Genomic DNA, 11761 nt, shown 5'->3' with positions numbered 1-11761 from the left:
TGTATTTGTATAGCACTGTATCATACAAGGCATGTAACTCAAAGTGCTTAACAAATGGGGAAAAAAACATCATTGTTAGAGATGGATTTAAAAGGAGAGGTATAGAGGAGAGGCAGAAATAGCAGGAAGGCAGAGAAAGAAGAGATAGATAGAGATTGTAGAGTCATAAGGTCAACGTAGGTTAGGACCAGGATTCTTAGATGTGTAAGGTCCAGTGGCTGGGTCTAGCATAAGTCATAGATAGCCACACTGAGATTGGGCGCTCAGATGCGGCCCCTGGTGGCATCAGCGGTGAGGAAAAACTCCCTTTCGCTTTTGTAGGAGGGGGGGGGGGGGGGGGGGTTGGGGCTCAGTGAGGTCGGAGAAAAAAAGAAACCTATAGTCAGGAAGAAACCTCAGGCAGAGACCAGCGGCGACCTAGGGGAGCGCCGTGCCAGGGCTTGTTATGAGCAGTAAGGATGCTGCGGCAGCTGGGACACTATGACGCCTTGGCAGCTAGGAGTTGGCAAGGATGAAGAGGTGGGTCATCAGCTGCTTCTTGGAAACAACTGAGCTTAAGGGCAGTCATGGGTGAGCGGTTAGGGTGTCAGACCTGCATCCCAGAGGTTGCCGGTTCGACTCCTGACCCACCAGGTTGGTGGGGGGAGTAATCAACCCCATCCTCCTCAATGACTGAGGTACCCTGAGCATGATACCGTCCCACCGCACTGCTCCCCATGGGGCGCCACTGAGGGCTGAACCCCTCACACGGGTGAGGCATAAATGCAATTTCGTTGTGTGCATTGTTCACTTGTGTGCAGTGAAATGCTGTGTTACAATGACAATGGGAGTTGAAGTTTCCCAATGGGCTTTCACTTTTTTTTTCTTTCAGCTGGCTGATCGGATCTCGATGGGGAGGGCGTTCCATCTCTTGGGCGCATAGCAAACGAACGCGGCATCACCAATATTCTTTTGCGGGGGGTGGGAGTCCTTAGCAGCTTGGCATCAGTGGACCTGAGAGCTCGAGCAGGGGCATAAAAAGAGAGCATGTCAGAGATATAACTAGGGGCAAGTCCATTTCATGCTTAAATACTGTCAGCAGAATCTTAAAGACAATTATATGAGACAGGTAACCAGTGCAGGTCTGCCAAGACAGGAGTGATGTGCTCTCTGATTCTGGTTCTTGTTAGGATTCTTGCCGCAGAATTTTGAATGAGTTGCAATTTGCCAATTTTTTTTTTTTTTTTACACATTGCACCTTTAAAGATCTATCTCTGTTTCTGTGTTTGAGATAGGCTACGCAGGCACACATTACCTTAGGTGAGATGTGGGCAGCCTATATCTCGGGTATATATAGGGTTCGGCTAATGATATAATTTTAATGTTTTGCAGCTTTACATGAAATATGTAATTTTTGCAAAGGAATGTCCTACTTACATTTGCAATACAAATTAAGTTATATTTCAGGGGACCTGGAGAAGGTGGTTGCCTTTAATAGAGACCTAAAGTGCAGGGGGAAATCCTGGTGAAGTTTCTTTGGCATTTACATTTGAGACAGAACGAGTGTAGAACGTGGAACAAGTAGGACAATATCACAGACCTGTATGTAGGCCTACGTGTGCACCATGACTCAGTAAGAGACATGGGTCTCTCAGAATTTAAATTAAGTCCTGCAATACCACTACCAGAAGTTCCGCCATGGACTTTTAAGGAACTCTGCGTTGATTTGAGTCTACTGGAAAGGAAAGCAAAGAGTGACATTGACAAATATGAGGTGCAGACTTACCTAATGGGGAGGTATGAAAATGTTCTGAAAATATACACAGATGCCTCAAAACAAACAGACAATAGAGTTGGGGTGGGATATGTCATCCCTATGCTGAAACATGGAGAGGGAAAAAGGCTGAATGATGATTTGGCAGTATATACAGCTGAATTGATGGCGATGTTGCTTGCGTTGAAATGGGTTGAGGAGAAAAGGCCATGCCAAGTAGTGGTGGCATCCGATTCCAGTTCAGCGTTAACCAGCATCAGGACTGGTCAATCAGAATCCAGACAAGACATCATCTTTGAGATTATTATTCTGGCAAATAATCTCTTGAAGTCAGGGATTGAGATATCTTTTGTGTGGGTACCAGCTCACATAGGTGTTCAGGGTAATGAGCTGGCAGATAAATGTGCTAAAAACTCAGCCATGCATATGAATGTGGATATACATATTCCTATTAGTAAATCTGAGGTGAAGAGCGTTGTGAAACGTAAAGTGAGGGGGAGGTGGCAAATGTTATGGGATTCAGGGCTGACAGGCAGACATTTTCATAATATCCAAAGCAAAGTTGGAAAACAAAGAATGACATACAGAAGTAGGAGAGAGGAGAACGTTTTTTCAAGAATTAGATTTGGCCATACATATTTAAACAGCACATTATTAATCATGAGGAAACATGTTGATGGCAATTGTCTTCATTGCAATTGCCATGAGACTGTAGAACATGTTTTTCTACAATGTCCCAAGTACGAAGAAGAGAGGCAACATTTAATTTTTCAGCTACAACAAGAAAAGATACAGTTTAACATGAAGGAGATTCTGCGAAGAAGCACTGGAGAAGTCAGCCAGAATTTTGTTTTTAGATTCCTGAGAAGCACAGGACTTTTACGTAGAATCTAAACGACTGTTTTCTTCTCTTTATTCTTTTCCTTTTTCTTTTTCTTTTTTCCCCTTTCTTTTCTTTCCTTTCTTTTCTTTTATTTACTCTCACTAGGAGAGGTTTAGCTTAGATACTACAGTCCACAGCCCAGTCCAGATGGTGGCGGTAATGCACCATTTACGCTGGTTTGCCAACCGCCATTAAACGCAAAAAAGAAGAAGAAGAAGCCTACGTGTGCACCTATTTGCTATTTGGGGCAAAGGCGAAGCTTTCTGTCAGTCCACTAGATGGCGGTAGACGCGTAGTTCTTTTGCAGCGGTGAATCAACTCGTTGTTGTCACAGAAGAAGACGGGACTGTCAATAAGTTTAAAAGCTACCGCCGACTGCTACTCGCTTTCCAAAACGGAATGCAATATCAAGTATCCTGTGTCCTCAACGTGCACCTTTAGTGATATAATTGTGTGGAAGGTTGTTGTTTCACCCTTTCCACACGTTCTTGTTACAATGCCGATGGAACTAGAACTAGGCCAATTGACCACTGTTGAAGAAGAAGAAGATGAACAACAACAACAACCTGAAAGGAACCCCACACTCACACCTGGCGATGATGGTACTGGAATCTCCTTATCTCTTGTTATTAAAAGCGAAGACACTGGAGATTTCTTGGAAGGCGAAGCTTACATGTTTGAGAGGTGAGTAGGCATTATTACAAAGGGACTGTACTAGTAGTAGTTCTACACTATTGTAAAGTAAGTGTAGACTCATGCTGAGTGAGTGTTACATATTCATGTTTACAATGTGATCAGACAAAGTCTCCCCTTTTGTGTAGACATCTTTCTTTACCTGGCTGACCTTTTTTCACACGATAACTTTTGAGTGTTGTGTGCTAGTTTGTGTGTCGCCTGTGAAAAGCAGAAAAGGCAACTGTGTGCTGTGTAGGACTTCGTTTGCACATCCATGGGGGAGAGGAGGATTTCCCGCGTTTCGGTGGGCCAGCTGAGAGATGCACTGCACTCCAGAGTATAGGTGCATCAGCAAGGCTACAAAAAAAGGCTACAGTGGCATAAAGCAGTGGCGAACTATAGTGTATCCATATGTATTTTTATTTCTGTAGCACACTGTATGTTTACTGGGTGTTCCCTCTGGTGTTATATAAACAATGCAAGATCTTTTATTTACCACCACTGTTGCAATTACACCAGTGGGAGTATTTCTACTACTCCTTGATAAATCTCTTGTTGTCTAACATTATGACATTACATTACATTGCATTTGGCAGTTGCTTTTTAACCAGGGCGACCAGTCTTGCTGCCTTGGGGAGACGGTTGCAGCGCTGAGGAACAACAACAGGGAACAATCTTGACTGGAATCACTCAGAGAGAGAAGGCGTTCAGGGCCAGACGGCTTGTCTGAGTGTAATTCTCATACAGGAAGGAACACAAGGCTTTTTTGTGTATGTTCTTCAGATAAGCATGGGCCATTCCTGTGGTGGTTTTGTAGGCAAGGGCCAAAGCCTTGTGCTTGATCTGGGCAGTGGTCCATCAGACCATCTGAAGTGGTTTCAATACACATGCAGGTAGACTGACAGAAAGAGACCCACTCATGTAGGTGAAGAAAAACCGCATGGCACAGTAGTTTTTTTCTTCTTCTTCTTCATTTTGTTTTCATAGTGACTGTGACGAAGAGTGTGAGCCTCGGGCCTCTGGTGAGAGAAAAAGACGTCGGGAGGCGGAGGATGGGGACCGTGATGAAGAGGAGGATGATGACGACGAGGTGGTGGTGGTGAAAAGGAGGAGGGCGTGTGGAGCGGCGGCACGACCAAGAGGAAGAGGAGAGAGTAGAGGAGGAGGTAGAGAGGGATGGAGAGGCACAGGACCAGGAAGGGGAAGAGGAAGTCGAGGGAGAGGAAGAGGAAGAGGCATACAGCTGAACGGTGAAATGCCAGAAGACGTTAATGTAGAACAACACGCTGAGGGACCCAAAGACCAAGACACAGACGTCATAAGCCGAGAAACAGGTAGAGGCAGAGCCAGGGGGGAAGGGAGAGGCGGAAGGGGAAGGGGAAGGGGAAGAGGAAGAGGACGTCGAGGGAGAGGAAGACCAGAGAACGGTGAAGTACCAGAAGATGCAAATGTAGAGGAGCAAACTGAGGGAGCCAGAGACCAAGGCACAGGCGGCCCAAAGAGTGTTGGAGAAGGAGCAGAAGATGTAGACGTGGAGGAAGACCAGCAAGCAGAGGGACCCAGAGACCAAGACACAGATGGCCTGAAAAGCGTTGAAGAGGAAGGAGGAGGAGGAGGAGGAGGAGGAGGAGGAGAGGTGCCAAAACCAGAAGAAGCAGGGAATGCTGAGAGAGGCGGAAGGGGAGGAAGAGGAAGAGGAAGAGGGGGAGGAAGTCGGGGAAGAGGTCGAGGAAGAGCAAAGAACGGAGAAGGAGCAGAAGATGTAAACGTCGAGGAAGAACCACAAGCTGAGGAACCCAGAGACCAAGACACAGGCGGCCCAAAGAGTGTTGATGAAGGAGGAGAAGGAGCAGGAGGAGAGGTGCAAAAACCAGAAGAAGCAGGAAATGCCATGAGCGGCGGAAGGGGAGGAAGAGGAAGAGGAAGAGGGGCAAGTGGCGGAAGAGGGAGAGGAAGAGGTAGAGGCAGAGGAAGCCCGAAGAATGGTGAAGCATCAGAAGACGTAAACGTGGAGGAAGAACAGCAAGCTGAGGAGCCCAGCGGCCAAGGCACAGGCGTTCTGAAGTGTGTTGATGACGGAGCAGCAGGAGAGGTGCAAAAACCAGGGGAAGATGGAAAAGTCACGAGAGGCGGAAAGGGAGGAAGAGGAAGAGGGGGAAGGCGAGGAAGAGTGCAGAATGATGAACTAACAGAAGACGTAAACGTAGAAGACCAGCAAGCTGAGGAGCCCAGCGGCCAAGGCACGGATGGCCAGCAGAGTGTTGATGAAGGAGGAGAAGGAGCCGGAGAGGTGCAAAGAACAGAGGAAACCGTAAAAGCCGTGAGAGACGGAAGGGGAGTAGGAGGAAGACCAAATAATGATGAAGTAACAGAAGACGTAAACGTAGAAGAACAACAAGGTGAGGGACCCAGAGACCAAGACACAGACGGCCCAAAGAGCGATGTAGAAGGAGGAGGGGTGCAAAAACCAGCAGAAGCTGGAAAAGCCTTGAGACGCGGAAGGGGAGGCAGACAGCAGATTGGCGAAGAATCAGAAGACGTAAATGTAGAAGAACCAAGTCCCAGAGACCAAGACACAGGCGGTACCAAGAGCGTTGAAGGAGGAGAGGTGCTAAAAAGAGTAGAAGCGGGAAAGGCCGTGTTGGATGGCACGGGGGAGGATGACGACGTCAACATGGATGAGACTGAGGACTCAAGCGACGAAGATGAAGACTCAGATTTGGAGGGGTAAGTGAGCGTTGGGTAGGGCTGAGTTTCAAGAATGTACTGGTGGGGGGAGAGGGGAGTAATGTAATGACCCTGGGTGCATCCCAATATGCGACCTTGCCTCCTCCACTTGTGCTTGTCTCCTCGTCCCGCCTCCTGGCCCCTCCTCCGTGGAGAAAACAATGAAGTTTCCCAGCTGTCGGCCTCGCCACAACAACTTTTGAGGGACTGTTTTTCATTCACCATCCCAATTGCAAATGAGAAAAAGACTTTACAATTGAGCTTTTGCAAGATATTGAAATATAATGCTGTTGTCAGTGATGTCACCATGACGAGAAGCAAGTAAAGGAGGCAAGTGGAGGAGGCAAGGTCGCATATTAAAACGCACTCCCTGTCTGTCTGTCTGTCTGTCTGTCTGTCTGTCTGTCTGTCAATGCATTTTATGCATGTCATCGTTTTCTTTCTTCATTGTTTTCATCAGTGAGGATGACGAAGAGTGGCTACCTCGGGCCTCCGCCAATGCAAAGAGACGTCGGAAGGAGGAGGACGAGGACAGAGATGAAGAGAATGATGACGAAGAAACAGGGAGAGGAAAGGGGAGAGGCGGCAGGGGAAGTCGAGGAAGAGGTGAGAGTCGAGGGAGAGGAAGGGGTCGAGGAAAAGGTGGAGGAAGAGGTAGAGGTAGAGGCAGAGGCAGACAGAATATTGGTGAAGTATCAGAAGATATAAACGTACAAGAACATCAAGCTGAGGGACCCAAAAAAGACCAACCAGAAGAAGCTGGAAAAGTCACGAGAGGCGAAAGGGGAGGACGAGGAAGAGGAAGAGGAAGAGGGGGAGGAAGAGGCAGACAGAAGATTGGTGAAGTATCAGAAGATGTAAACGTACAAGAGCACCAAGCTGAGGGACCCAAAAAAGACCAACCAGAAGAAGCTGGAAGGGGAGGACGAGGAAGAGGAAGAGGAAGAGGAAGAGGGGGAGGCAGAGCAAGACTGAAGAATGGTGAAGTATCAGAAGATGTAAACGTAGAGGAAGAGCACCAAGCTGAGGGACTCCGAGATCAAGACACAGGCGGCCCAAAGAGTGTTGATGAAGGAACAGCAGGAGAGTTTCAAAAGCCAGAAGAAGCCGGGAAAGCTATGAGAGGCGGGAGGGGAGGAAGAGGAAGAGGAAGAGGGGGAGGCAGAGCAAGACTGAAGAATGGTGAAGTATCAGAAGATGTAAACGTAGAGGACGAACAACAACAAGCTGAGGGACCTAGAGACACAGACGGCCTGAAGAGAGTTGGTGATGAAGGAGGAGGAGGAGGAGAGGGGCAGAAGCCAGGAGAAGCTGGAAAAGCCGTCTTGGATGACACGGGGGAGGAAGCACCGAACGTGAATGAGAGCAAGGATTCCAGGGGCGAAGATGAAAACCCAGATTTGGAGGGGTAAGTGGGCGTTCTGCACGACTAAGGGGTAAGTGGGCGTTATGCACGACTGTATGACAGGAATGTACTGAGGGGTATTGCAATGACTCGTCCGTCCGCCCACCGGCCCGTAATGTAATGTAATTTAGAGAATGTTTAACCCAAAATATAACTTGATTGTATTGCAAATTTAATTTCTAAGATTATTTTACAAAACATGTCACATTTCATGTGAAGCTGCATAACATAAAAAGATAAAATGGCCTCAAGGGCCTTAAATGGCCCACGAGACATAGCTACCCATCCCTGATCTAGGTGAATATACCGTACAGAGTGGATGCATATTGCTTACTCTCTTCAACATTATAGCTATCTAATCATTTTGTTATTCTCTCCTGTTTTTTTTTCAGTGGTGGTGATGATGACGTAGACAGGGTGCCTTCCAGGGAGGAAGCAGAAGGAGAAGAGGAAGAGGAAGAGGAAGAGGCAGCTGCTGGATCTTCCACCTCTAAGGGGAAAGCTGCTGTACAACCACGAGGCAGCGCAGCATCCGGAGGCCGAGGGAGAGGAAGAGGAAAAGGCCAAGACCCTGCAGGTAGGGCTGGCCAATATGACGATATATATCGTTATCGTGATATAAAAGTGTATATCGTGACCTCTCTCCTATATCGTTTATATTGTGATAGTAATTTGATGATTATTATACAATTGAATATCATTTACCGGTAATTACATTTCGTGTTGTCACAATACACACTATAAGTTAATGTAACTGTAAAAATAAGAATAAAAAGATCCACTTTAAAGAAAGGTTGTTTTGCGGCATGAAAAAATAAAGAGCAAGTAAAGAGAATAATGAAAAACGTATGTAATTGTGCTATATCGTGATATATATCGTTATCGTGATATAAAGTAATCCATATCGTGATATTGTTTTTTCCCATATCGCCCAGCCCTACCTACAGGTGCTGACGTAGAGGGTGGGCCCTGGTTGGACGATAGTACAGAGGACCACCTACCACCTCAGCCCGAATTTCAGCCTCTACGGACGCCTGGCCCACAAATTACGCAAGGAGCGGAATACACAACAATGCAACTCTTCAGGCTCTTCTTTACTGACACCATGCTGCGCACTCTGGTGCGAAACACCAACAAATACGGAGCAAGTTGTCACGCTGACCGATGGACTGACCTCACACGTTCAGACGTCTTTTCATACATGTCCTTGCTCATATACATGGGGATGACACAGCTGCCCGCCACTAGCGACTACTGGAGACAAGCCGAGCTATACAACCTATCCTTTCCCAGGTCAGTGATCAGAGGCGGACTTACCATTAGGCAAACCTAGGCAATTGCCTAGGGCCCCGACCAAATCTATCCTCCATAGGGGCCCCAACTGTCACACCAGTTGCAGTAAACACACAAAAAGTAGGCATTGCCATGTATACAAAGTAATCAAAGATATATATGAGAAAAAAAACACTTAAATAGCACCAAAACACCTAATTTTAAGTCTATATAATGACTTTTGAGGGCCCCATGCTAATATTTCGCCTAGGGCCCCCAAAGGGCTAGATCCGCCCCTATCAGTGATCACACGCGTGAAGTTCCTTTCTTACTTGTGTTTCAAACTGTGAGTTCCACCATGTCTCCCTCTTGTGGAAAACTGAAAGAAAAGTCCGCGACACCCCAAGCTCCCGTTGCTCTTTTTTTAATGTGAAGTTTCGGGCAGCATGCCCTTCATCAGATATATTGTCTGATGAAGGGCATGCTGCCCGAAACGTCACATTAAAAAAAGAGCAACGGGAGCTTGGTGTAGCGGACTTTTCTTTCAGTTTCTCATGGTATTTTTGCTGGTCCTGCACCCAATCTTTTCGGACGGATGTGCGTTTTTTTCTCTCTTTAACTACTCCCTCAACATAAACAGCAGCAAACTGTTCATATCCAAAAATATGTGGATATTTGGGGAGTTTGTTTGGCATTTACATTTGAGATCAGTGCAAAATATGTTGTAGCATTCCATAGCCTGCGGACAGTGAGAGCTATAAAATATTAGACAATATATTAGACAGTGAGCGCTATAAAATGAATTGTTGAATTGAAAGACTTGTTGGTGTGTTTGATGACTCTGATGAAGACGCATGTCGAAAAAATAACAGAAAATAGACATCCTTGTGGCACCAGATTCTTTTCCCTTTGCACTTATTATTTAGTCCTGCTCTGGTTGCACCGGATTGTTCATTTAGAAGTGCTACGCACTGTAGCTCCTTTGTTTTTTACTTTTTGGTGTGTGTCTGTCTCTGTGTGTGTGTGTGTGTGTGTGTGTGTGTGTGTGTGTGTGTGTGTGTGTGTGTGTGTGTTTGTGTGTGTGACATTTTCCCAGGTCCGTGATGTCCCGCCGCAAGTTCAAGGTCATCAACACGGCGCTATACATGAGCGACCCCGATGACGATGCCGTAAACGACGCACGAAAAGGAACGGCCGAATACGATTGCCTGCACAAGCTCAAGCCCCTGTACACAGAGCTGCGGGAGGCTTGCAAGACCAACTTCCATCCCTACCAGCACATCCGTGTGGACGAGAGGAAGGTGATCACCAGACCAGGACTGGTGCAGAAAGACAAGCAAAGTAAATATGGTTACAAATGGTTTGTCCTCATGGACTCCAGAAGTGGCTACACGTGGGACTTCCACATGAACGAGGGCAGATGTGAGATGGAGAGAGGAAAGGGCCTCAGTTACGACTTGGTGATGGAGCTGCTGTCCACCAAGGCTCTGGGCGCAGGATACAAACTGTATGTGGACAATTTTTACAACAGCCCAGAATTCTTCAAGGACCTGCTGCAGCAAAAGGTCTGGGCCTGTGGAACCGTCGGGCCCAGCAACACGAAGGGCTTCCCTCGTACAGACAGGCCCGGTGCGCTCGACAAGAAGTCTCCACGAGGTGCCTGTGGGACCGTCAGGCCCAACTGCAAGGGCTTCCCTACAAACAGGCCTGGCTCACTTGACAAGAAGTCTCCACGAGGTGCTAGCAGGTGGATCAGGGAAGAGCCGCTGTTGTTCGTGCAGTGGAGAGACACGCGCATTGTGCAAGTGTGCTCCACCATGCACCAGGCCCACGCAGGGGAGACCGTCCAACGGAAGGTAAAAGTTGCCGGTGGAAAGTGGTCAACCAAGGATATCCCAGTTCCGCCAGCAGTCAAAGACTATTACAAACACATGGGTGGAGCCGACCTCTCGCATGCTCTCATTGACTCCTACAAAGTTCCGTCCAAAAGCAGGAAGTGGCACCAAGGTCTGTTTTCCCTTTTCCTAGACATCGCAATCGTCAATGCCTTTGTTCTACACAAGGAGATTGCCTTGAGCAAAGGGCAAACGCCAAAAACCCAGAAGGCCTTCCGGGAGGAACTGGCGATGGAACTGTCAAAAGCCAGGTCCCGCACCACGTACACGTTTGCCACACCTCCCCCTGCTCCCCACCTCATACGTGGCGTGCACCTGCCGGTGTATATCGGGGGCAATGCCACTCAGAGCCGTAAGTTGTGCTGTTTGTGCCGTAAGAAGACCCCCATCATGTGTGAGGCTTGCGCCCGCCCGTTCTGCATGGTCTCGGCCCGAAACTGCTACACTCATTGGCATACACAGAACATCCCTGTCACTACCCCAGGGGACTTGAAAATTGTAGGGTGTTTCTTCCGGGGTTTGGAGGACTCAATATTTGAAATCGGTTATTCTTAAAGGGACACTGTGTGAGATTTTTAGTTGTTTATTTCCAGAATTCATGCTGCCCATTTACTAATGTTACCTTTTTCATGAATACTTACCACCACCATCAAATTCTAAGCATTCATTATGACTGAAAAAATTGCACTTTTCATACATGAAAAGGGGGATCTTTTCCACGGTTCCCCATTTTGAATTTCCCAAAAACAGCCATTTTTAGCTGCAAAAATGAATCTACTTGGACCATACTAGAAAAGAGTAGCGTAGCTAGTAAACGTACATGTAAAGATCAAATTTGGCAAGAGGCAGCCCAGTTTCAATGAGCAGCATAGTTGCAGTACCTTTTTTGACCATCTCCTGCACAGTGTCCCTTTAACTTAGAGTGCTGTCATCCCTTGGGGGTGCGCCAGAGATTCCAGGGGGGTGACCAAAATTCTGCTTGGGAACATTATAATTAGACCATATAAAAACCAAATTAAAACATGTTTTGGTCACCTTATAAAAGTAATTAAGGTATTGAGTAATGTCTGAAGCAAGAATCATTGTAATTAACAACTTAAATCATTTTTGAGTGCGTATGCATGATGTGGAGACGTTTAAGTTGGGGGTGC

At 47.0% G+C, this 11761-nt stretch overlaps 2 protein-coding genes across 2 annotated transcripts; both read left to right on the top strand.

The window, feature by feature from the left end:
- The first annotated feature begins 3105 nt into the window (after positions 1-3105).
- Positions 3106-4840, top strand: LOC134464767 (uncharacterized). Its single transcript, XM_063218114.1, has 3 exons — positions 3106-3320; positions 4299-4656; positions 4766-4840. The coding sequence occupies exons 1-3, from the start codon at positions 3133-3135 to the stop codon at positions 4838-4840; spliced, it is 621 nt and encodes a 206-aa protein (XP_063074184.1). The 5' UTR covers positions 3106-3132.
- Positions 4841-5034: 194 nt separating this feature from the next.
- LOC134464766 (uncharacterized) lies at positions 5035-11389 on the top strand. The gene is made up of 6 exons (XM_063218113.1): positions 5035-6038; positions 6499-7446; positions 7836-8020; positions 8379-8736; positions 9812-10371; positions 10453-11389. The coding sequence occupies exons 1-6, from the start codon at positions 5203-5205 to the stop codon at positions 11163-11165; spliced, it is 3600 nt and encodes a 1199-aa protein (XP_063074183.1). The 5' UTR covers positions 5035-5202; the 3' UTR covers positions 11166-11389.
- The last annotated feature ends 372 nt before the right edge of the window (positions 11390-11761 follow it).

Source organism: Engraulis encrasicolus, chromosome 15 (genome assembly GCF_034702125.1).
Source record: "Engraulis encrasicolus isolate BLACKSEA-1 chromosome 15, IST_EnEncr_1.0, whole genome shotgun sequence".
Lineage (NCBI taxonomy): Eukaryota > Metazoa > Chordata > Actinopteri > Clupeiformes > Engraulidae > Engraulis > Engraulis encrasicolus.
Note: the sequence above shows the minus strand (reverse complement) of the source record. Positions and strands in the feature narration are given on the sequence as shown.